The sequence below is a fragment of the Falco punctatus genome, assembly GCF_963210335.1.
Source record: "Falco punctatus genome assembly, chromosome: 10".
NCBI classification, from domain to species: domain Eukaryota; kingdom Metazoa; phylum Chordata; class Aves; order Falconiformes; family Falconidae; genus Falco; species Falco punctatus.
This window is the reverse complement of record NC_137590.1, coordinates 35,688,669-35,715,447: the sequence shown is the minus strand read 5'-3', so window position 1 is coordinate 35,715,447 and position 26,779 is coordinate 35,688,669. Positions and strand designations below refer to the sequence as shown.

The following is a 26,779-nucleotide window of genomic DNA, read 5'->3' as shown; positions in this document are numbered from 1 at the left end:
TTACATATTATGATACTCTATACTTCAAAAAAATTCTCTAGGTTTCATAGAACACTGAGTCTTCAACTTTCAAAGCAGCTTGTGAAAGGGAGATTATCAACCTTATGGGTGACAAAACAGAAGCGTCCAGAAACGAGTCTCAAAATCAGAGATAACTAAAAAAAATCAAACCTCCTAAGCTTGAGTCCAGCCGTTTGCTCACACATCTAGAAAATCCTTCAGGAAACAGCAAAGAAGAAATGGATTTTCCTTTTAATAAAAGCAAAAGGGTAGATGGGCATAAGTCAGTCACTTCTTCAAAATTCCTTAAGTGGAACCTTAAGGACTTGCTTTGAAAAAAAGGCTATGTTACAAATAGAAGGAGTGACAGAAGAAAACCCCACAAATCTCTCAACACCTGGATACACTAGTTGTGACCTTTACAATCTCAGGATCTCTCAAGTATCCAGCTATCCAACAGACTGCTACTTCTGTATTTCCCCTGTGGTCATACTAAGATAGATCACCAAAACCACAGATCATGATACATAAAGATTGTGGTGCACATACTAGATATGGCACCAAAACTTAAATTCAGTTCTGAAGGGGTTAATAGGGAAATTTGATCCTTTATATTGCCGTAGGAAATAAGCAGTACATCCCTGATGAATGTGACAGGATGCATCAGTTCATAAAGGGTGAAATTTCCCCTCGCGCAGCAGGCTAGCACAAGACCAATGTATTCCTTAACTCCCACTTAAGCACTGAAAACAATGAAATATCAAAGCTTGGTGGATGGACAGCATGACTATAGGTGAAATTCAGTGTTGACAAATACATAAGAGAAAGAATGTGAACTAGTGATATACATTTGACTCCTAAGTTAACTGGAGTAATTCAAGAAAAGACTTACCATTACTTTGGATGGCATATAAAAATACCTGCTCAATGTGCAGAGGTAATCAAAAGTGACAACAAACTGTTGAACAATGAAATCTAGAATTATACTTGAGAATGAGATAATGCCAATGTATAAATCAATGATACATCCTCAGTTGGAATAGTGACCTCGAAAACGTGTAGCAGAAATAGGTAACACTACGAGACATGCAGCAAAAATGATGAGTGTGTGAGGATTGTAACAGAGTAGAACAAAAATATGCAGATTGCCAGTTTTGAATACCAGAGTAAAAAGAGACACACTAAATAACATTAGGCAAACACAAGATGATGAAAGGTAAAGAGATGATATATTCAGAATGCCCCCTTTTCTTAATACCAGGATATGTTTTATTATGATAAAGTACAGAGGAACAAAGTTTTAAATGGAGAAGGAAGTAAAAGGAATAAATTTTCCTTTTCATTCATTTGGGGGTTTGTGCAATATACAATCACATATATCTGAAATACAGATGGATATTGGGAATAGATTCATATCCCTATATTAGAACAAAAAAAAAAAAAATCAACTGATAGATAAGCTTTGACACATTCAGATAGAAGGCAACTACTAACCGACAGATACTGAGGACAAAAAAAAAAAATACTCCTACTATTGGTGATTCTGAAGTCAGCTGCTGCAACATTTCTAAAACTAACCACTGAACAACATCTACGACACCATACACAAGAGAGAACACTGGTCTGATACAAAAAACACTGTTTTATCATAAAGTTCCTGCTGTGTCCATCAAGAACTAAGTTGTCTGAATCCGATAGCAGTGTAGAGTAGAGATAACCAAAACACTTCCAAATTAGCAAATTCAGGTATCAGCCTGACTCATCACAGCAGTCTGGAGTCCTCCTTGCCTGGTTAGCAACTGCAGTGTAGACATACACAAAGTTGAACTAGGCTGATGTTTGAGCTTGTCAGTGCCAAGTGGCATGAGATTTTGGACAACATCCAAATTGCTTGAAAAGACAGGCCCTCTTACAGTTTTGCATCTTACTTAGATGAAAAATTATGTGGTTACGGACAGTTCTGGAAAAAAAACCATTTTCCTACAAACATTGTCCTGAAAATCAAAGATATTTAGACCTCAGATTTGTAACCTTACCTGCAGCCAACAGTATCTCTGTTTAACTATGCATGTTTCACATACTTGACTATTTATCAATGGGTATTAATGTAAAATTAACAACTTCTAAGCCTTTTAATGAAAAGGAAAGGAAGTGCAAAACCTATGAAGACTGATGTGAAGCCAGCTAAGTATTGGGAAGCAACCAACTGAGTAAACCTCAAATGAAGGACTATTGTTATTTTCTCAAGGATTTAATTCATGCAAGGAATTGTACAAATGACTTCCCCTTCCTTAACACCTCCTATTGCCAACAGTCAGACAAAATAAACCTAGTTATATAGATATTTTTTATCAAAATCTCTTGAGAGAGGAAGAAGTAATTTTCCAAACTAGAGGTCAAGCATAAGAATTTTAAGCCCAAAGGTCAATTTTCTGAGACTTGTAAGTACTTGTGGACAGCTTGGAGCAGAGGCAATATCCAAGCTGTGGCTATTACATCAACAAAGAAATATAGTTGCTATAAATTCAGAGATCATTTACTTATAGAAAGGAAGTAAAAGGTATAGGTTATGGAAAAGCTTTTTCAGAGACAGAAATAAACATGCACATCTTTGCACAGAAAGGGTGTAGTACCTAAAACTTCAGACAGTAAAACCTTTCATAACATGTGTGGGTTTGTATTTCTTTCAAGTAGGAAAGTTTGAAAAGAGAGAATCCAACATCCAGACCCTTTCCCAAATTTAAAATTTATAGTCTCTGCCTTTACACAGAAGGAAAAATCCATAACCAGGGTAAGTCAGTCCAGCAGCATTGAGTCCAAGGCTTTTAACCAAATAGCACCAGCTGAGGATCTAGCCCACAGTCACAGAACCTGACCTTTCTTTCACTTACACTGGATAAAAAGAAATCAACTCCCACTCAGGTGATGGGACACAAATTCAGACTGTTACTGTAGTAAGAACGCATGGTTAAATTATGTTTTCTGAGCAGCAGTGTAAATCTGAAGTAAGACCAAATAGCCTCAGAACCATCATGCCATTTCTACAACAGCATAAGAAAAGCACCAATTTGCCTGTGGAGAGAGGCAAACTCTGGGCTTCTTGATGATCTCATATAGCCCGCTTTTACAGCCTGTCATTATAATAAATACCCTTCAGTTTTTCATAATGGTGAGTGAGCTTACAGTCAATCACACTCCACGGTGCTGAGCCTGCAAAGCAGCATGGATCAAGATCTTTCCATTCCCTCTGAAATCCAAATCTGGATTGCTCCAGCTTGTTTTTCAATAGAGCAGTTTTTTTTTCAAATGCTACAGTTCGATTTTACACTGCTGCTGGCAAGGCTGGGAATCAAGCTAAATCCAGATGCATCCAGCAGGGAAAGTTGCCACAGGGAAAGAGTGAAAAATCAAAGGGTGAACACTAAGATGATCCTATACCACTGACTTGCTGAATGCCAAAGAATCAAGGTTTAATATAGCATCAGAAGAATAAGTAAACCTAAAAAGTTACCTCCAATACTGTCAATAGTTGTTACTATAAGAGTCAGAGATAGGCTTTGTTGAAAACACTAAATGAAAGAAAAAAATGCTGCTGCATATGTATTGCTTGTTAGTCACCCACTTACATTTCAAATACTAAATGCTTCTATTCAGCAATATATGTCATTTTAAATAAGCATCACAGTTCACAGTAAGAGAATGCAACAGGGTTTTTTTTTGGTACAGCTTATAAACAAATTGCATTTGACTAATATTTCTATCTATACTCTTTAATGCTTATGGTCCACTCTGTTGAAGTTGTTTAGCCTACATCTAATTCAGAAGGAGCAGCTACAAAATATTCTCACTTAGAACAGCTTTCTGGCAGCACACATTTGCCAGCTTCAGTGTGGTGACTCTTGTATGGACATGTCAAAGAAATTGTCCGTGAAGCACTGGAGTTGCAACAGGAAAAGTTAAAAAAACCCAAACAAACCACAATTGCAGAAAGAATAAAAATCTGACCCATCATTATGTGAGAATTTTCTTGTAAAATACAATCTCTGAACAAAATAAAATGATACAGATCTGATGACCAGGGAGAAGTTTAGACTCATGTAAAACAGCTTGTTACAACCAGGGGAAACCAAAAACTTCTGGACAGAAATGTGTCACTTTTAAACTGATATATAAACAGTATTTTGCACATTAACTGGCTCACATTACACAACTTCCAAAAACATGGTGAAACAGCACATCTATGCAACCTCACAGCATGACAAACATTAGGATGGCAAAAAATTACCAAGGTTGCACGACCAAACTCACGCAGAACAAAACCACAGCCAGTAAGAGCACAAGTGAATTTTAAATACTTGAAATCTCAGTACTCTGCAGGTTAAGAGATAAAAGGAAATCGAAGAAAATGTGCATTTCAGACAGGCTGCTGACACTGTAATCATAGCTGCTTCTCTGTTAAGGCTAGGGAACAAAGTCTTGGAGATTTAATTCCTCCTAGGATATACATGTAGCTACACTGGAATCAAACCAAAAGTTTCACCAAGTTGAACACCCTACAATTCCAGCAGTGGCCACAAACCACCTGAATTCATTCTTAGGCTGGAAACAATCATAATTTGAGATTTTCACTACACTGAGTATTTGGAACACCCAAGATGGGGTGGAGGTACTTTGCTTTTCTCATTGAAATATGACTCACTTGCACCTCATCCCCAGTCTAGTAATTAAATTTTAAAAATAAATGTTACAACAAAAATAAAAGAAATACATATATATATATTTAAAGGTTTCAACTATCATAGGCTGTGGCAAAACAGGGCAAATTTAGTTTTTTAAAAAAAGTGAATACACTTGTTCTAGCTTTTGCATTGTTACAAAGTTTATGGATTCAGTTTAAAAGTTTGTAACTCCACTGAATGGCATAATGTTTAGCTTGGGCCTCTCAGAACCAATTTGAAAAGCATGTTGAAGAAAAATGATACAAAGGGGCCAAGGTCTTTTTTTTTTTTTTTTCCTTTTCTCTTTTTAAGCCATGCCTGAGCAAGCAACAATCCATTTTTATTCTGCCTCCCCAAAAATGACCAGCAACCTACTGCAACGTGTGTTACAACACTGTATGTTTTAAATCACAAACAAGAAGTCGAATAAGCAAATATAAAAACACGTTTTGCAGGTTGTGGGTTAAGAACTAGAGATGCCTTGACCTCTACTACCACTCTCTTTTTATGTTTTAAAAAAAAAAGATAGCTCTAAGGTGACAAAAGCACTGAATTTTTAACATTTAGAGATGCCAAATCTCCCCTTTCTTCATCTTATTTTTACACTAACTTATCTCCAGTGGATTTAGTCAAAAATGTATTTCTTTACAATTAAGAGCAGGAAAATTGCAAGTAAGCTTTCAGTTTTAAGATCAGTGACAGGGTAACTGGGCAGGGGGATGGGGAGTTTTCTTCTTTCTAGCTTTTCCCTTTCACTTTGCTGCCTTTTCACCCTATGTTAAGTGCAAGAATTAAAAGTCAGAAGTCGACACTATCCCTTTAACATAAAAGCTACAGGGAAAGTTCTTTGCATGGAACAGACTCTGACCCCAAACTGTGCAAATGATATGTGCTCTAGGCTGGACAGCCTTCATAATTCAGCAAAACTGGCAAAAAAAAATCAAGACTTCCACCCCTAAAAGTATCATGGCTGAAACAATACTTCTGCATCATATATCTTAGCTGACATAAACGTCTTTTGATAACTGTTCGCAATTATATTACAAGTGATCTGAAGCACTATCCAGTAAGGCCAAAGATTTCTATTATCTGCTGTCCACAGTATAAAGTACAACCAAATACTGAGAAAGGCTCACAGGCTACAACCACTGTCTACCATTTAAAGTAACAGAAACTATTCTACATCTTAAATGTTTTCTACTTAGTATTCCCACTAGCCTTATTTAAAACAAGTAAAAAAAAAAAATAATCAAAAAACCCACAAAACAAAAAACCAAATACACAAACCTAGTCAGTAACTTTAGTTTCATTTTACAGACACACAGTAGATTTTAAACCCCACAGTCAAAAATCAGTGCATTTTAAAACAACTAATTTTAACTGGAATTATTTGCCCTAAAACCTGAAGCTTCATAAATAATAACTGAAGCTGCACAGAATTAATTTAAAAGTTTGGGGTTTATTGTTTTGTTTGGTTTTTTTTAAACTACAACTTCAGGCTTCAATCATAACAGAATTATAAGTCTTCCTACAGAGTATTTACGCAGTAACATAGCTGCAGATACAGCGTGATTTTGACATTTACTGTAGTCCTGGAAAGGGAACAAGCCAAGTGCATCCCTGGCACAACTTTAATAATTTCAAAAAACATTTGCACATAACTCTGACTTAGCATCTCAAAAAAAGTAAGGAGTAATATTTTATGTTATCTTACTTTCTGAACTCCCATTTTTACCTCCAAGTACATAACTTAAATAGGTCTTAAGTGGGACTCAAGTGATAGCTAAATCTCATACCAGCAAAAGGGCAAAATTCACTCCTAGGGTACAGATGAGAAGATTCTCCTTCCCCATTAACCGAAACATTTTTCTCAGGCAGTAACTTGCAATATAACGATCATTAACACCCATATAACAGACTAGTAAGGTCATCGCTTTAAAAAATTCTTTGATATTTCAATTTTCAAGTTCATCAGCAGCCTCCTCAGAAATGCCTGCATTCCTAACAATTCAGCCAGTCTTAGAATAACCCATTAAGCCTTGCCACCCACTTCACATCGACCTATACCCTTTCCAGGCAATAGTTCTGGAAGCTGAAGCTTACTGAAATAGCATTTGGTAAATATCATTTTGCCAAATAAGACTGTTGGTATTATCAACTGGGTTTATTTATTAATCTTGCTTTGCCTTTTACATTCTACTTCCAAATTTAGGTGGGGGTGGTGATGAGGTGAAGATTGGAAAGGAAAAGAGAGGAGATATGGGACTATGTGTCAGCTTAATTTGAAGCATTTTTAAAGGCTCCTCTGAGTCTGTCAGAATTTCCAATGACTTAAAAAAAAAAAGAAAGAAAAAACCCCACACCACCAGAGGGCTGCTGCCTGCAGGAAAATGAAACTGCTGCATTTTACCACTGCAGTATAATTCTACCAGCTCCATGGGAGCATAAATAAAAGTGACCAAGTTATAAATCTTTTGTAAGTAGAACACACAGCATCACACAAACATAGTTTTACTCTGTGACATTTTGTTTGCGAGATCAGGGACAAATGTCCCTAAGGAAAGAAGCAACAAAAGTCAGCATAGCCACAAATTGTCAAAATGTGAACATCAAAGCAATTTTTCTATTTTATTAGATAGTTAAAACAACTTCAGTTCTAAATTGCAGCCACAGAGATTTCAGCATTTATGTATCAATATTACAATAATCAAATGGAGAAGCTATGGATGACAAATACAACATGAAAAAGCCTCAGAGGTATCATCACCTGGACAGATCAGGCTGTATGGTCCAGCGTATCCTCAGGAGATGAAAATCCACAGAGGTACAGTAAATAAAATGAAGTTAGGAAAACTGAATACTAGCAAAAAAACCCAACAAAAACTGCAAAAACAAACAAACCCAACACACAAACCACACACAACACAACCACTAGGCTTAAACGGTAGGATTATCCCAGGCCTTTCCATGCTGCTTTTTCTTTCTGAAAAAGTTATCAATACTAGCTGGCTAATCCCATCAGTCCCAAAAGGGAAGGGAAGTCAAGCATTATCTTAGTTTTACAGCAGGGCACCATGGAATTAAAAAAAAAAAAAAAAAGAAAAGAAAAGATAAATTAACTTGCCAATGGCCCCACCCCAAGTCAATGGCTGAGCCTGTTAGGGCCAGTGAAGACTAGATAGTTACTGTTCCTGAATATCTGCCTTATAACTGCACAGTGACGTGAACAGAGCCTGTATTGTACATGCCTCTATTACTCTTTCCCCAAGAAATGACCCAGCTAGGACTCTGCAGCATTCGAGAAGTTGCATACCTCTAACCCAACAGGCCTTTAGGGTACAGAATAATCTTTCACATCAGAATGAGAACTCTACAGGATCAAGCACAAGGTTGGCATTTTGTATATAAAAAGTCCAAGTCTGAAACAAAGACACAGATAGACACAGTGTACAGTGCATTGCATATATAAATGCTCAGTTTATCCACATCTGACATACCATATTGATTTGTAGCTGATGCAGGGTTTATCAAGAGAGCAAAACAAGGCACAACTGGTACAAGTTAATAATCAGGTAAAGATGGGGATGACTGGACTTCTCCACAGGGCAAGGTTCTTAAGTGCTCTGGAACACTTCTCCAACCATCAAGACAGCCTGCACTGCCCTATTTTCACTGCTGCTTCTGCCAGAAAATAATAGTGTTATCCACCGGTGCTAGTGTTCCAGCTCTGACTGCAAGGAAGACTTAGCCTTTGATCAGGATACTTTGCCTTGACACGTTTTCAATTCCCACCAGTTCAATGAGGAGAAAAAGGCCTATGACCCACAATTTTCTCCCCTCTCGTGGACTCCTCAGGAATTTGCAGTAGACACCTGAACAGTACACATGATGTTAAGCTTGCTATTCTAATCTATTTTTTTATGAATTCCTGAGAAGTAGTCCACAGACCACCTGGTTCCACAGTCACAGGTGCCAAAACACTAAGAATAAATAAACGTTGGTGGAGCTATAGAGGCTCTTGGCTGTAACTCATCTGATTCAATGGTGATAACAGTAATGGTGATGACAGCACTACGACACAGATCCAGAAACCATGCCTATTTTTGCAGCATTTCCTTTGAGCAGGAAAAGCCAGCTGGTAACAAGATGGCAAATGTCCCAACCATGCTAGTAGCCTGGTTGTTGCTTTCCCTAGCAAAGATGAAGTAATGATAAAGGTAAAGACATTTTTTTCATCCTGAAGCTTAATACAAACTGGTCAGGTAATCTCAGCATATGTAAGTGCGGAATACAAGAGAAGGAATACTGCTCAAAGTATCAAAACATTTGCTTGCCTTTATTTGTCTCATAGCTGAGCAGGACAGACTTCTGCTTTAAGGACTAAAGATAGTAATTTGTAAAATGCTGGGCCTGTATTTTCAATTTGAATTGAATTAGTTTACAGTTTCATTCCACTCTGTGCTCTAATTTGCTTGAATATTCACTGCAGAGATGTATTCCTAGGCTGCTCTTAACTAGAACACTGCCGGAGGTCTGCCTCTACTGCCATCAATGAGAAGCTTACTCACGGGTCAAACTCCCCTCTCAGATAAACTTTAGCAAGGCCTTGAAGTCACTGGGACTACATAGATGTAACAGAGTGGGGAATTTGACTAAGTAATGACTTCAGCACAGTCAGGAAACAACCAGAAGCAAGAGATGTGCTTTCATAAATATGAGCAGTGAAATAAACCAGAGACCCAGAAGAAAAGCAACACAGGACAAAACCCAGAAATACTAGGACAGATCTTTCTTTGTTGTTGATAATTACTGATTTTAATCAGGTTTACTGATCTATAGGAGTGGAAACATTGGAAAAAGTATAGATTTAACTAGTTTGAAAAGCTAATGAAAAACCACTTAAGGCTGGTTCTCACAAAGTATAAGGAATCTTAAAAGCTGTGCCACTCATAGCCATGTCTTTTCATCAAAACAAATGCCTGCGTTTAATAGGGCCATAGTGCTTATGCCATTGCCAAGTCCTAATATAATATGTGGCTTTGTCTTTGGTGACGATTTTTGTTCAGACAGGCATTGCAAACACACAAACAGCTCTCAGTCTTCCTCTCAGCTTTCTGCAGGAAAGGACTACTTCAAATACTGCCACTGCACCAAAATGGATACATGGAGGAAATGCAGAGAGGGCTCCCTTCTTCCCACACTCCCCAATCACTGAGCTCAGCTCACAAGCAGAAAGGACCAAGTTCTAGCTGCAATCCTCCATGCTTTGCACTGTTCCAGCAGCAGAAAGTAGGCAGGAATCCAGCCTATCAAGCTGACTGGGGATTGCCCCAGCATCAGGAAATCACAATCTGGTTTAGCATCACTTTTTCCTCCTAACTTTAAGAGTCCTCAACCAAGGTGAGGACAGTATCTGAAGAGTAGCCGTTTTCCAGCAATCCCAATCTGCCATAGCAACATCTCATGGCCTTCAAAACCAAACACAGATTATAGAAGTTGTGCTGTTTAGAACAGCTTTGCTTCAACCTGATTTCTTACGGAAACAAAATTCAAATGTTCAGGCTGTCTGCCTGCAGTTGCCCCATAACACCAGAACAGATTGGCAAGTTGCAATCAAGTCAAAGGGCAAGGGAAGTCCCTAAGATTCTATATATCTCATGGAAAGTGCTGAATTTTTTTTTTTTTGGGGGGGGGGGAGGGGAATAAGAGATTCAAACTATTGCTCCCACAATGGAAAGAATAATGGTGATTTAATCCTTAAGGTATTCCAAAAGAATGAAAAAAAGAGATTGACAGGCAGCAGACAGCTCCAGACGAGCCACAAACACTGTCTTCACCTAGCCCAAGAGACAAAGAGAGAGAACAGGAGGAGGAGGAGAATACAGGGTACATAACTGGAGGAAACAAGAGATCCATAGTTCCACCATTCACTAAATAAGTTATGGTTTACTTGCGCAGGGTAACACAGATGAGTTGAGGCTGGAAGTGTTCTCTGAAGATCATCCAGTCCAACACCCTTGGTCAAAGCAGAGTCAGCTAAAGCAGGCTGTTCAAGTCTGCATCTAGTCTGGTTCTGAATATATGCAAGGATGGAGACTTGGCAACTTCTCTAGGCAACCTGTGCCAAGTTCTCCCTCACAGTGGAGAAGCCTCTTCCTGTGTTTAAGTGGAACTTCCTATACACAAAGGCCCAACTAAGATTAGTGCCTTACCATGAAAGGGATTATAGGCAGATAACGTAACACAAAATTTCTTCTCAGTTCAACAGGTAGGCAAGACACATGAAATGTAGTGGACAAAACAAATATAAGAGAAAAATAATTCTCCAAGGACACACAGTCCATCAGTGCTAATTTCCCAAAGACAGTGCATCTGTAAATGTAGTGGGAGAAAAAAATCTTAGAAGTATCTTATTTTTCAGTCTAGCATGACCATACAGTTAAAAAAAATAATAATCTCTAACGCTAACCTATGCTTATTTAGAAACAGGCTATTTTCTTGCTTAAGAGTATTTTTACTAGCTCTTCTAGCAATAACCATCAACTTAATTGAACAGGGCTGAAATTATTAAGGGGCTCACTCTTGGAACTGTAACATCCATAGAAGTTTTCTGAGAATACCTCCAAAAGTCTTCATTCATTTTGTAGGAGATTGCAGCTGCAGAAAGAACTTAATACCTGTCCAGCATCCTCTAGATTAGGATGCCAATCCTTGACCAGTTTCCAGTTTGAAGGGGCAAAACAACATTGAAGTTTAAAAGAAAACCAACAAACAAACAAACAACCCAAAAAGAAACACACACACACCCCCAAAAAACCCAAAAAAAACCCCACCAAACCAAAACACAGGTGACCAAAAGGAAAACCTTCAAAAGTAAAACTGTAGAGCAATCCTGTACCTGCTGACAGCAGGTCATCTCAATGTGACAGCCAAGCTACCCATCATTCACAACCTGAAAATGAGAGTTTTGCAATAGAACACTAGAAGAAATTAAGAGATTCCAATAATGTAAAAATCCAAGAGATAAATCTATTCCTTAATCTTAAGGACAGGGCGCAGTTATTAAAAGAAATTCACACAGTCAATGAATAAAACTTACCCAGGGTGAATGGCTGGCATAATGAGTAATTCAACCCTCAGCTGGCAACCAGTCAGCAAAAAACATGAGAAACTTTAAAACATCCCACACAGTGCATTTCATACAACAAGGATTTGGAATGGAAAGTCTTCTTTTCCTACTTGATTTTGCTAAGACTAGTGTTTTATTGCATTTGAATTAAACCACAAGTTTTTGTCCTAGCATGGCTCAGACTTTATCAGAGCAGAATATTGTGGGGGTTTTAAAATAAAATTTAGAAAAAGGAAATCATACAATCACCAGGTCATGTTTAGCTGTAAATATGTTATTGCTGGTCCCACTTTCTCATAAATTATACTACCACAGAGCAGAAGAACCAACATTACGAACCTGGGCTATGGTGTACCTAATCCTGGACCAAGGCAACAAAACAACCACTTTTCCAAGAAGATTCTCTGTGTAGAAATCTAGCGCCTATGTTGCTAGCCACATATAAAATAATTAAGAAAAAGAGTTAAAGAAGGTAAAGAGCCAAGCAATTACACGAACATTCCCTGCTGGGTCAGTATGAAGACCTGGTACACTCTCACCGGCAGCTAAAGGACTGCTGTTCAACCTTTGGCAGACTGAAACTTGAGAGCTTTAAGAGTAGGCTTTAGACAGACAGTAGAAATTAACACATTTTTGGTCCAGACCCCTTTGCTTCTCCCAGAAACCAGCTCCTCCATTATTTTTGTTCCAGTCAATAGTGCTTTTAATAGCTAAACGACAAGGGCAGTCAGTTTATGGCACATAAGGCTGAACACACAAGAGGAATGACACTGCAAAAGCAGAGCTTGTTAACACGTATGTAATGTAAACATTATTAAAAAAAAAAAATCACACTGATTATTTTTCTTCCACATTAAGCATATACTGCCAAAGACAGCAAACTAAATAGCAAGAGCCTCAGGATATAGAGTATGTCGTTTTGTAAGTAGAAGCAGGCAGCCAGAAGAGCACTTTCTAAATGGATGCCTGAAAACAGTTTTCCGTCTACTTTTTTATTTATTTTTTAAGTTAAGCACTTCGCTGGAAATATCATGCTTGTAATTCCCACATCGCGTTGGAATACTAAAGCAAAAAAAAAGGAAAAAAAAAAGGTTGCACTTGCATACCCTAAGCCACTTGATTCTGGTTTCTCTCCTCAATTCTCCCCTGCACCCTGTATTAACCCATTTACCATCAGGTGATGTTGCAAATATTGGCGCAAAGCTTTTACCAGCAATCATCTCTTTTTGTCCATAAGTGGCAAGTTATCTACTTTTTTCCAAACTCTTTAATTATCAAATCACTGATTATCAATTAGTGGATGTTAGATAAGAAACAAAAAAGCAGCCCATTACCAGCAGTAAGCCAGAAAGGAATGGTCCCTTCCAGTCTAACCTCACCCCTTTCACCACCCCAAGCTAAAAAGATTTATTTGAACAAGAAATTAAAAAAAAAAATTCTTTTCCTCTCAAGTATGCAATAACCTTTCTTCAAGAAAGGCAGAGGAGGAACAGCAGAAGTCCAGAAGGCAGAAACTGCCTGGCACAGCCATGGGATGCAAAACAGTAAGCTCAGCCATTACAACTTTGTGAAAGAGTTATTTAGGGCAGCTTTAGGGCTACTTTAATTTATGTCAGTTGACAATGATCTCTGTGGCCTTCAGGAAATAATGAAATAATTTTCTCAAAATAAAACAGAGCACTGACAATGCAAGGTAAGTATTCTATTCTACCCACTCCAGCACTAACTATTCATCAGCTACCTGCACCAGCCTGAAGGTTACTCTGCACTACCACGAAGGCAACAGCACCTGCAAGAGAATGTACCTGGATTTGTTTAAACACTAGCATTTACCTTCTCTGCCCATATTGCTCTTTATCCTCAGTCTCACAACACACTTCCATTTATTATCCTTTAAAAACTGTATCCCAAGGTCATTGCAAAAGCAGCAGTATATTCCTGTTTATACGGTCCACAGGACTTTGGCGATTGGGTAGGCATCTCTGCCACAAATGACGCATTCAAGAAAAAAATGCTTGCAGCTACATCAATAGCAATTAATACACGTTTATGAAAGGAACCAATACAGTTTCCACTGTTCCACCTAAACTCCATTTAAACCAAATTTTCAAAAGCTATGAAGCAATGAAAGAAATCTTCTAGGTGGATTTTTTCCATGTTTTTTACCAGAGTTTTATCAGTAATGTTTCTAATCTGCAAACAGAATTAAATTAATTAATAAAAATGTTATACCCCTATTCAAAATTAAACACAGAATAATCAAACAGAACTGGATGAACACTAGTAATATGCTCTAAAAGTACTCATGTGAAATCAAGTAAGTTTGATTCGATCACATTTGTGCGCTTTTTAAAAAACCCTTCTGGAAAACTTCACATCTTCCAGGCAAGGGTGCTCATGGGAATCATGTCCAAACTGTCCCGGAAAACTACATTTTCAGTTTACACTTGCAAATATTTATGTTGGAAGTGCTCGTACAACTATCCCAGTAGAATGTAATGCTCTTACGCAGCATATCCAACAGACTACATTCAAGAGTACAATTTAAATCTTTTGATATAGGTAAAGTGCACCCAATCCATAAGTGAGGTAAGAAAGTTGGGGAAAGGAGATAAAAGTAGTCATTTACCAGAAAAATCCAAAACAACTAAGAACTTAAAGAAAATCACTCTGCGTTTACACACACCCCAGTGAAGACTGTTCAAGTTCATTAAGAACACTATTTACAACAAATTATTCATGTTACTCTGCAGATCGTTATGGAAGTTTTGGAGAAAAACAGTACTGCTTATGCATGAACTGAAAAAGGAACAATCTCCTCATAACTCATAAGCAGAATGAACAGTATTATTCACTAGGCTTGCTAAACATTTTGGGTTTGTTTAAAAGAAACCAAGGAAATTTCTTTGGGATATTTCTTAACAGAACAACCCATATCAAACAAAAAAGTCCACCCTTACTTATTTATCATGGGCTTATGATCTTTCTATTGAAGTCAGCTCAACTTAAAACACTGACTGACTTCACAAGGGCAATTTACAATATCTCAGCATTTGAAGAGGAGCACTCCTTGAACATTCATTTATGTCTCTGCCTTTACGTTCATGGAAATCTGTATCTAGGCTTCCACCTCTTCTTATTTTGACTGTTCTATGCATTATACATCCCTCATGCAATGTCTCTAACTTCAGAGGGCATTACTTCCAAATTTCTCATTTCCTTTCAAATTTCTACTGAAAGCTGGGATTCTTTCATCACCTACATTTGTTCTATATTATCTACCTAATAATTTTGAGGTTGATATTTATTATTGCCACTGAAATTGCTGTTTAACTCTCTAAAGTACAGAGTTTTAAAGACTTCCCAAAATAAATATATGGAATAAATGTACAGTATACTGAAAAATACTGCAATGTTAGAGAATACAAAACATATACTGGCTGCTCCACTCAATTTACAACATGAATTGCAAGAACCCACTTTAAATGCTACGTTTGCTCTTCTCAAGGAATCACAGGTTTTCTAGAGATCAGAAAGAATTCCTTTCAAGAGGTAAATTCTATTGAGAAGCTTTTTTAATTTCTCCAACCTCTCTCAATATTCTAACGCAGCCCTTTGCACTGTAGCAGCGTGACATCAGAGCAGTGATGGAAAGCAGAAAAGTGCTTGAGCAGTGCGAAAACACTATTTGTAAAATCACTGCTTCTGTAGCTTCTGCTTGTGTCTGAAATGTCGGTATATAAATAGTCATACAGGCCTACTCATTTGACAGCATCTGAATTTTAACAACTCTTGGGTGAGAAAGCTTACTGCGCTTTACAAAGAAAAACAATCATTCAGAGCCTACTCCTATCTCAACAAGTTCATAATGATTTTGCTACTGATATTGGGGTAAAGGATTAACGGCATGCCTCTGCAAAGTTTGCAGAAAGATGGAAGCTAAAAATCATTTTCACTGTAGTTAGCAAACAGGAATTTGCTTTTAAAACAAAAAAAGTGAAAATCATAAAAGGGATATCTTTGCAGTTCAGACATGCGGCCTGGTAATACTAGTTTACTTCAGTCAGTAATGTAGGCAAACTACTTCTGAACAAATGTCTATAAAGGAAAGACCAAATCTCTCAAAACTCATGGACTTGATGGATTTTCCAGTAACTGTTAAGTCACTATGACATAACTTTTTTTGGCAAAATTTCATTCTTAAGACCTCTACTGCCCACAGTATTGCTTGCAATATTTTATTTCTATGATTAATAATAGTTTAAATCTTCACAGACTCGTCATGACAAAGGGTACCAATTTGCTGTTTTGAAGGAAACTTTACAAAGGAAATTAAAATACATATATGAAAGCATTAATAGAACATATACTGGTTTGTTGCTTGCTTGTTTGTTTAAAAAGGCCATGGGGGGAACTACAATGATTTACACCTCTATAATGACATATTCATCTAGACAGCTGAACGGAATAAAGTTGTACTCCAGATTCTCTCTAGATCCAACACACTGGGCCAGACAAAAAAAAAAATTCAGTAGCATGAATGAAAAGGATATACCTTGTTTAGCCTACTTACCCAAGGAAACCAAACTTCTGAGATCACATTGTCTACCAAACCCCCTCAAATAGATCTGAAGCTTTCAATTTCAACCAAATTTGACAAAGACAAATTAAAAAAATTAACAGATTTCAGTTTCGGTTGATGTCATGGAAACAGGTGGTTAAGGCTGTAAAGAAACATCCAGTTTAAGCTCTCACCAAATCAAATGCTATCAAATTCACCAAGACTCAAATTTAATGATTCCTGTTCTTACATAACCCAATAGCATACTGCAGAAGACCTCATTGATGGCTCGTATATAATTAACATGTTATACAGAAAAATAACTGCAAGTTATATGGTATAGGAATGCAGTAAAGGGACCCCCTGCATCTTTTTGGGACGGCTGAACTGCTGTGAGTTTCAAACAGGATTCTTTGTATTGAATGTCTGCAGGACTGGGCTTAAAACAGAATTAAAGGAACAAGACAAAATGGATCAGCAACAAGAAATTTTTCACTGAGTTTATTTCAAAGTGAATAGGGTAACTCCCACTTAAAGCCAATTTCTTATTGCTTGTAGACAAAGCAGCATTTTGGAAATTTCAACTAGACATTAAGTCGGTGCCATAGCAAGCAATGACGCTGAAGCCTGTGCAGCGACTCTCACACGAAAACACAAGAAAACCCTCCCAGACACTGAAGCCCTCCACTTCAGTTCCTCATCTTTGCACTCGTTCACTATAGTCAATATGAATCGCTCTTAAGAGTTTCAAGGGTAAAACACAGGTTAATAAGGCCAAAAGAAACACATAACAAAGACATGTGTGGATTTTTTTTGTAAAAAAAAATAAAGCAAGGAATACGCAAGTAGTGATTTCACAGAGAAGTAGTGGAAAATGGAGAAAAGCCTCTGTTAGATCTAACTAAAATAGCGTTTCATGATCATGCTGGACTGGGGTTTCTCAAGGCACACTGTTTCCACATGTGTTACTGTAACATGACACACATCCTTTGCTCATTACTCTTAATTACAATGAAAGCCTCCTATAATTAACTGTAGAAGAATGTATCAATGAAACTTAGATAAGCCAACCCTTTCCCCACACATCCATGTATATATAATAAACTTTCACACTGACAGTTCTATAAAATCTATTTTTTTAGTACAATAATTAAGATTATGCTGCCTTTTGTATTCTTGCAAAATCATCCAAATATAGATTCCATGAGCTAGTCCTTCAGCTGCAGCAAACGAGAGGTGCTCTGAATTCAACCTACTACAAAAGCAAACCATCTTACTACAGTACTCATATTATACATTAAATTCATATGTTTCATTATTAAAAATAATTTTCCTTCATTTCTCTACCATTCCCACTACCAGCAAAGAGCTAAGTGCAGACATTTTTCAGCACTGCCCTGTGTAGCCCTTTTCCAGCTTCTCTGATTAAGAGGCCATAATCCTCTCTGTGGCATCAGTCACCCTCAGCAAGCTTGACACACCAGCCCAGAAGGCCGTTCAGGACAAATTTGGTATACCTGATTTTGAATTCTAATCAACGCTTCCAAAAACAGTTGTTACCCTCCCAATTCAAACTGAAGGCTTTTCTGCATCAGTTTTGCCCACCCACAGCCAGATGTCACCAGGTTCCACTAATGTCCCAGATAGAGCAACTGGACTTCTTGGAGGGACCAGTAGGCTGCTGTTGGTAAACACTTTTTCACAGGTACTAAGGTGGCAATCAATGAGAACTTCACAGAGAGAAAGCCAGTGAGAGTTCCACTTGCTGTTAAGTTCCCCCTTCTTGGTACCCTTTCTAAGTCTGCCCTGAACTATGAACCCACGCTCCTTCCCAAAACCCCCTTCTTTTGATCTCAGTAAAAAGCAGGTAAGATTGACTAACACATTCATATAATATTAATGTATCTGGGAGCAAAGCTAGACCTGACTATCCCAAATAACTTTAGAGAATCAATAATTTTTAATTCAAAATAAAAACTATGAATATGAAGATGACTGCAAAACAGATAGGACTCTGCAATGCAACTTACACTTTCTTTCTATTCATCATTATATTTTGCCAGATTTTATTTCTCACTCTTCCCCATCCCCTTGGGGGAAAAAAAAATATTCCAAGCCATCAGCTCTTAATCTTGCAAGCCTTAAAGTCAAGCTCTAAAGGAATTATTATAACCACTGTTTTCTTCAGCTGTACGCCACTGCAATCCAAATTCAAAGTTGCACACCATGACAACATACTATGGTGAATCAGGCCCTCATACTGCGCTTGTTGTCCTCTCCCTAAAATGCTGCAGGTTGCCTGCTTACCCTCCGAAACAAGCAAAATGAGGACTAGCTACGTACCACACACTGTTCATGCCATTTTGCATGCTCCGAAATGTGATTAGCACAGAAAATGCGAGAAGACCAGAAGGCATATTTCCATATTTAGCCACATATGTTTAATACAGAGCTAGATTTCACCTCAGTGCATTATTCCGTTAATCAAGGGTGAGCATAGCAAGGAAGACATAGGCTGACATCAGCTACTTTTAAGATCTCTCTTCCTCTTCCCCCCACCTCCAGCTTCTATGACACCATGCATTGTGCATTTCATGTGCATTCATGTGTGCAAACAGCAGAGGCTTATCTATAAAGATCAGGTATATGGTAAAACTGCAAAAGGAAACTTTCACCCTTGTCTAGCTGGTTGAAAAACTGCAGAGGCCAACAGCAGCAAGCCTCTAAATACATCCTGTTCTCCCTCCACCCCCACGTCTCTAATCACTTAGGAGGAAGATAGGAAGATTAGCAGAGAGGAGAAAAAATAACCAAAGCTGCAGATAACCCTTTAGGACCACAATGTCAGGCTACAAGACCTGGAGCAAGAGGTTAATGCAGCTGTATTTTCAGGAATCTTCAGATACAATTCTATCTAAAGGGGAGGGAGGGGTGCTGAAAAGGTGAGGAGAGAAAAAAAAGGAAATGGTGATGAAGACAAAAATGAATTTGTCATCTACAGTGGGCTCTTTGATCACCTGGAGTACCCAGGAAAGGATTACTAGCAGAAATAGAGCAGTTTTGTTACCAATATACTGCAATTTTTAGGTAAATTATTTTAATTATCATCATCACAACAGATTTTAGTAAGAACACAGCTGCAGAAGTAAGGGCTAATTCAGCTATGCAAAGAATAAAGGTGGTAACCAAAACAGTGACAGAAGCTACCTTCAGCAGCTGATACACTGAAGAGATTTGAAAAAAAATGGAATATAAATAAAAGTCACTTTCACTAGAAGACAATGTCATCTTCATCCATGTCTCTGAACGGTTGCTATGGGGTTGTGAAGAGGAGGGGAAGGATGGGGGGGTTATAATCAATCATCTCAGAAGAGCATTGCTTCTTACAGAGAAAGATCTGGATTTTGACTGTGTCCCTAAGAAAATTGCGGACTGCGGAGCTGCTGCCACGCAGGGCAGTGAGGAAGCAGGCAGAGCAGAGGCAGCAGCTGGGGATGGAAACGCCTATTAAATCCTTTAGACAACAGATGGGCAAAGCTCGGCTGGGTTATTAAAAAAAAAAAATACACCACAATGCATCATGTTTTATTGTCCCACCATAATGAACAACACTTAACACCCACATGCCCAAAGAAGCCCCCCTATGGCTGATCTTCCCCTTTCCCTAAATTATAATCTCAAGTACCAATCCACTTTCGGGGGGCTCCCAACCCAATGCCATCGCTTATTTCACCTGTTACTAAAAAAAAATAAAAATAATATGACAGACATTTGGGCTTCTTTTCAAGGGTTTTTCTTCCAATTAATGCTCCCCTGCCCTTGAAGTGAATATGCTATCCAAGCAAGCAACAGTAAGTCCAGATCTTGAACGCATTTAAGGGATCTAATTATGTCATGTAGGGCAGAAGCACCTGCTCTCTGCTAATTCCCTCCACTCTGTTTCCTCTTTTTAATATTTCTTACCATTGTTCCATTCAGAAAAATCTGCTGGGGACGAGTTTCATAAACAAGCTTTAATAATTAAATAATCTCCCCTCCCCCCCAATCCCTCCTACAAAAACACAGCATAACCAGAATGAATTCTGCCACTGATCCTCTATTTTTCTTTTATTTCAGACCCTACCCACAAAAACCACCAGCCCATCCATCCATATTTGCTAAATACCCACAGCAGTCAGTGCCACAGACATACTGTACATATCTCCCCCCACCCCCACACCCCCCAACTGCACCTTAAGGACTACACCCTTTTCAATCATGATGTCATGAAATACTGCTGGTGACTCCCCCACTACCACCACCACCACCTCCTCGGTACTACAGGCTGTGAACCTTTCATTTCGATATAATATGATTAAAAGAAAATGCTCCTAAGTAGGGCAGCGAAGAAATTGATGTGAAAATTCACCACCAGCAGATCATCTATTTTCTTCCTCTGCATGCACTCTGGCTGTCATCAGAACAACACCCATTAGCAGGAGTAATGAACATAAAGCATCTTGGGCTTTTTTTTTTTTTTTTAAGAAAGAAAAGAATTAAAATTAAAACTAAAAATAAAGGCAAAAATACCCTATGAATATTATCTCCACTAAAATAGCAAATGGGAAAACCTGAACCCTCAAATATCCCATCCCCAGCACCTCACTGGCTGCTACAGCACCTTCCCTCTAGCGCCGGTGCTGCTGCAAAAGAACCAACCTGTCTGTCCTTTTCCTAGGGTTTTCTCCAAACGATAGGGTCCAACATACTGTGCATGTTGAGCTCCGCTGCCTTCTTTCCCTGTTGATGTCATTTCTACCTGGATCTGTAATTCTGCAATGTGTATGTGCTGATGAGCTGGAATTTCTCTCTCTGCAGTTCTTTAAATTCCCACTTTGCAGCTGTGCAAGCAAAGCACTCTTTTTCTCTGCTTTAGTCCACTTGGTTGCAGATTTTTTTCTTCCTCCTCTTTCTTTCCTCTCTCTCTCACGTGCGTCTTTTCCTGCTGGGTCTGCCTGGGACACTGATGGACGACGGAGTTATTTTAATGTTCAAAGAGGGGGATCTACGATCCAAGCCCAAGGAGCATGATGCTGGTGATCCGAGCTCCGCACGCCTTGTTCTCTCTAGGAGCTGTTCAAGGGAGAGCCAGAGCTAGAGCAGCGGAAGAGCTGGGGCCCGCAGCTGTGACTGACATTAAAAGCAGCCAATCCCTTCGTCTCCCACCTCCTTCTCCCCTCCTCCTTCCACTACCTTTTCTTTTCCATCAGCAGCAGTTACTGCCTCTGCCTGCTACAGAGCATCATGATTAACGGCAACAGCAAACACCTAAGTTTATCGGTCTATTGATAAGGCACAATTAAATATAGTTTAATATGTATATTATTTTGAGACCCAAACATACACTTTTTTTTTTTTCCTCCGAATTATACTCCACTATGCAGCTGTACTTGCAGAGTATTAAAGAAAGGCTGAGATTGTGGCAGGAAGTAGGAAAGAAAAGAAAAAAAACCACTACTACTGAAAATGGGCTTGAGAAATTAATTGATTCTGTTTGATTCTGGAGGACCTACATACTCTGTGGATTTTACCCTTTAAAGACAGTCTTTAGGGGGGGCAAATAGAAAAAAGATAGGAAAAAACCCAGGGCAAATCCTGTAAATACTGAACACAGTGGGACCTGCTTTTGAGTTTGATGGGAGCAAATTGACTTCAGGTCCTTAGATGAACAGATCAAAAATTGTATGGCCACTGTCTTAATTGGAAATACAGCAGAAAATTCAGGGACTGGATGGCAAAAGGAACTAATTCCCAGACCCACAGGCTCCATACTAGCAGTGTTAGAAAACTTTCACTGTTTCTGTCCAGGTACCTGTGTTTAACCTTCAGAGCTTAAGGAGTTGAATGAAACAAAAGATTCTGCAGATAAGCTTCAGGTTTGGCACAAGCCTATGTACTTTCTGGATTCAAGACCATACAACAGTTTCAGACAGACTCCAGGGCTATCAAGCTGAAAAAATTACCATACACAAGTTCCATTTTTACCTTCTCTTCTCTGCTCCAATCCAGACAGAAAACTGGTCAAGATACTCTTATCAAATTGTAACTGAGACATGACACACAACAAGGATTCTTCAGTCAGAGACGGAAGCCTTGACAAGCCTGTAAAAGAAAGTGGCTGTAAAGAGAGGGTAAAACTTGAACAAGCCTTATCATTATCTTTTGCTCATTGAAAGAAAAGCCTATGTCATTGTTTTTTTGTTTTTTTTAAAGAGGGAAATTCACCTTTTTTTTTTTTTAATACTATCTACTGATGGCAGCTGCTGATGTAAATGGGAATAAAACTAGAAACTGGCTCTTTACCTGTATCACAGACAACACAACTACCCAACAGGTTTCAGAGGAGTTTACAAGATGAGGAGGCCGGAGAAAACCAGGCCAGCGGATTGAAACCTCCCATCTCCTCAGGTAATAAAACCCCACCACTTGCTTTGACCTTCCCCTGCTTTGCTCTTTGTGGTTCACCTTTACTCACTTCCAGACTATGCCACTGCAGCAACCTGCCCCCAAACTGCAAAACACCCCAAACCATCCACATTTCCCTGTGTCCCCCTCCAGGCCTCACCCGGTGTGCCCATCCCACCGAGACCCCTCTGCTGGGTGGACTGCCTCTGCCTCCTTCCAACGGCAACTTCTGCCCCCACCGCTCTTTCCTCCCCTACCAAACTCAACTCCAAACTGCCATTTCTCCAAGCTCCCTCCCCAAAATCTTTCATTAAGCATTGTTCTTCCCCCACCTCATCGCAAGCCTAACAGCCGCTCCTCTTTCAGCCTCGCACCTCCTCACACTCCCACCCAACCCCTGTTCCCCTCAGAGAGGCGAGGTGCGTCACCTCACCCTGCGAGCCCGCAGCCCCTCACCGAAGAAGGAGGAAAGGCAGCTGGGGGAAACCACCCCAACAACCGGGGCTGCGCTCCCCCACACCGAGCTCCCCTTCCCTCTGCCCTGCAGCTGCCGGCGGGGGGAGGAGAGAGGAGGCAGCGGACCCTGCCGGCAGCCCCGGCGGCGCGGCTGCGGCGCGGCACCGCTCTTCCCGCCAAAAGTGGTGAGGGGGGGCGGGGCCGGGTCGGGCTGCGTGGAGCCCCTGTGGGGCGGCGGGGCGCGGGCGGCGGGGCGCCTGGCGGGCCTGCCGGGACGGGCGCGCGCCGCGGCGCGCTGTGGGACGCGGGGCTGGCAGCGCTGGCGGGCCGCGGGGCTCAAAAGCCCGGCTACGAGGCCCAGAAACTTCAGGGTGGATTCAACAGGACGATCTGGTAAGTCTTGCGACCCAGTTAAAAAAGAAAAAAGCTCTCTGGAAATGGAGGCAGAAGGCATCTTCCCCACACCCCGTGGCTCCGGGGCCCTCCTCTCACTGCGGCTGCCCGCCTGCGTGGCGCTGTGCCCCGTGGCAGCAGAAGCGCTCTCCCCGCTGGGCTTTTGGCCACAGAAATCAAGGTTTGGGGGGAATCAAAATGTGTCATGTTCTCAGACCTCTAACTGCCCTTTCCGTGCTGGCTGTCTGCGCCTCTGCCACCCTGCTGTTAGAAGGGCTCTGCACAGCCAGCAAGGGGCAATACTGAAGGGCAGGAATGTCACCGTAACTCGCAGAAAAAGGAAAAAACCTGTTTATTTGTCTAAATTACCAAATTATCCACACCACTGTATTAATACAGGGGGTGAATATCAGCATAGATCTTTACACTTAACATCTTTTTAAATGCCAAGATTTGTATTTTAAAGGGCATTTAATAGGAGATTATGATGCCTGCACGTAGATAAACCATATCTGGGTCGTGATATTAATACAGAGATGAGCAGTCGGACAGTATTGTCCATCCAAAACCCAGCTTGTGTTCACTCCATTGGGGAAAATGAGTTAACAGAGCCATGGATGTTACAATTCCCCACTTTACGCCACAAAATATGTGTCAGCGACATGGGTGGAATAGGACCAAAAACATGGTAAAAAGCATGTGATCCTGACTGGAACATCGGGGAGTTTAAAAAACAGAACAAACACCAAAAAAATGCACATAAACCCCTCCACACACACACACCCCGGCAAACACACACCACCACCCCACACCAGCCCCCCAACAAACCCCAAACCCACACCTTTTGGGCCTCTTGGTTACCTGGTTTTTTGATTCCATAGGAATATTCTTCTGTATGACCTATTGCCACAAATTTGACCTTTCATCCTAAAGTCTTTCTGAAAAAATGTTTGGACACTTCCTGATTTCTGAATAATCAAATGCTGTTTATTTGTTCATATAGAGCAAAATCCCATTTATCTGTACCCCTTTGATCTGAAACTCACTCCTTTGAATCTAGGTTATGTCCCCCTGGTGTGAATTACTTATACAATAACTCCCTCAATTATTTGAAGCCCTGTTTATCCAAATGTTTTGATGTTCCAGAAGTATTTTTAATAAACAGGGCTCTGCTGTCATTGGATATATCAGATGTCTTTGGGGATGCATATAGGATGATTTCCCCTGACCTTATTCTGTATCATCTTGTGCTTAAATGAACAGGCAGTGTAAACTTAAGGGTATAGTTAGAGTATTGGCACCATCTTCAGTACTTTTGCTTCTTTCCCCATTAATTGTTTTTCTTTCATTGTTCTCATTAAAGTACTAAATCTCAGAAATTTCACTCAGGAAGGACTCAACACAGATGCCAGCAACAGTTTGCTTGAGTAAGGAGTGAATAAAAAAAGTAATGATCTATAATTTTGCTTAATTTTGTCGTACTTCTGAAACAAAGCAGAGCAAATTTTTTTGCATTTTTGGCATTTTTCTCCCACTGCCATTGACAGTAGCTTGTGTCTAATGGAAGTCCTCAAGTTCATTTGTTTTCTTAGACACTTGCCATTGTCATTCTTACTCCCATGAGAATCTTAAGGGTCAAGATGAATCATGTAGTGATGAAAGAAGCAAAAGGAAAAAAAAAACAGGTCTATGAGGACATTTTGGTTGGAACTAGATGATATTTAAGGTCCCCTCCAACCCAAACCATTCTTTGACACTTTATTCAGTGTCTTTCATTTGTTCAGTTGAGTATGTTTGTGGAATTAATAATAGAAAGTAAAAGAAGAAAGTTTAAGAGTTCCAAGAAAAGGCACCAATAAACCAGTGTAATGAGCATGGAATGAATCAACAGTCTTCTTGTGGTAAGAAGAGTTCACATAAAATAGGAGATTGCCTCCAGTTGGAATAACCTAATAGATAATCCCAATGATAAGGATATACGAAGGATAAGCAGGACAAGAATACTCAGCATTTGCAATGTCAGAGTCCATTATCCTGAATTACATATTCTATCCACATGCCTGTGGACACATTACACCCCTTTGATAAGTGGTATTAGAAATAAAATATTTTGGGAATTAACCTCATTATAGAGATACTCCATAATAAACTGAGCCGGGTATCTGATGGACATTAGGCATCAATGCTGTTGACAAATGGGTAATACCTATATTGAGGATAACTATTACCAGTCTGCAGCATCTCCAAACAGATGCTAACAGTCTAAAATTGAGAATTTGTCCCCTTTGCGTTACATATGTACCATCTTCCTAAGAAGCGGAGGCAGACCCTAGGAAAAGAAAGGATGTGATTTCAGTAAGTGGATCATGTTTCAAATTCTTAGAACACCCGTAGAGTTCAGACACTTTTTCTACTAGCCAGCAAGTGCTGAGGAACTTGAACTAGTTAACACTGGTTACTGGAAGACAGTTCTTCCACAAAGACTCTCACATTAGCAGCTCCTAAAGTGGTCCATGTCACCCAGCAGAGGTATACCATGATAGTATTTAGATAGATACTTTGGATGTTTTTCTGTTGTCATTATTGCTGGGTTTTATTTATTTATTTAACTATTATTGTTAGGATTCTTGGCATTCTGAATATTCTAGTACCTCATTGTTAATGTTCACCCAGTAAAATGAACTGTTGGATCATCATTGATGGATCATCTTTGTTTCAAGCTGGTTTAAGGTAAAAGCTTGTAAAATCTTTAAGAACAGAACAGATAACTGCCTTCACAGTATTACTTCCACTGGACTGTGGAGTCTGTTTATAATTTTGGAAATACTAATGTCCTTTTCTCAAGCTTGCTGCTGTCATTACCTGTGCCTCACAGAACTGTTAAGCTATTAAGAAACAGAAAGGTCTTTCCAGTTTAATAAGGCAATGTGAAAACCTCTCTGTAAGTTTTTTTCATACACTGAGCTTTGTATTTCATAAAAATATGAATACTCTATACAGACACATAGGTTCAATGTGTGAAGTTTTTAACTAGGTCTTGATGGAAACCAAACTTGAAAGGAATCAGACACTTTGGGG

General features: G+C 39.4%; 2 protein-coding genes across 19 annotated transcripts in view; one reads left to right on the top strand and one right to left on the bottom strand.

Annotated features, from left to right (window-relative positions):
* Window positions 1-22,426, bottom strand: part of BRSK2 (BR serine/threonine kinase 2) — a 316,099-nt gene extending 293,673 nt beyond the window's left edge. For all 18 annotated transcript variants that reach the window (XM_080405930.1, XM_080405931.1, XM_080405933.1 and 15 more), the window contains exon 1: window positions 21,107-22,426. In XM_080405930.1, the coding sequence (XP_080262056.1) occupies window positions 21,107-21,200 (94 nt within the window). In that variant the 5' untranslated portion in view covers window positions 21,201-22,426. The remainder of the gene's footprint in view (window positions 1-21,106) is intronic.
* Window positions 22,427-23,624: 1,198 nt separating this feature from the next.
* The window catches only part of TOLLIP (toll interacting protein), a 73,324-nt gene continuing 70,169 nt past the window's right edge, over window positions 23,625-26,779 (top strand). Inside the window, exon 1 of the mRNA XM_080404070.1 lies at window positions 23,625-23,701. The gene's annotated coding sequence lies outside the window, so the exon portion shown is untranslated. The remainder of the gene's footprint in view (window positions 23,702-26,779) is intronic.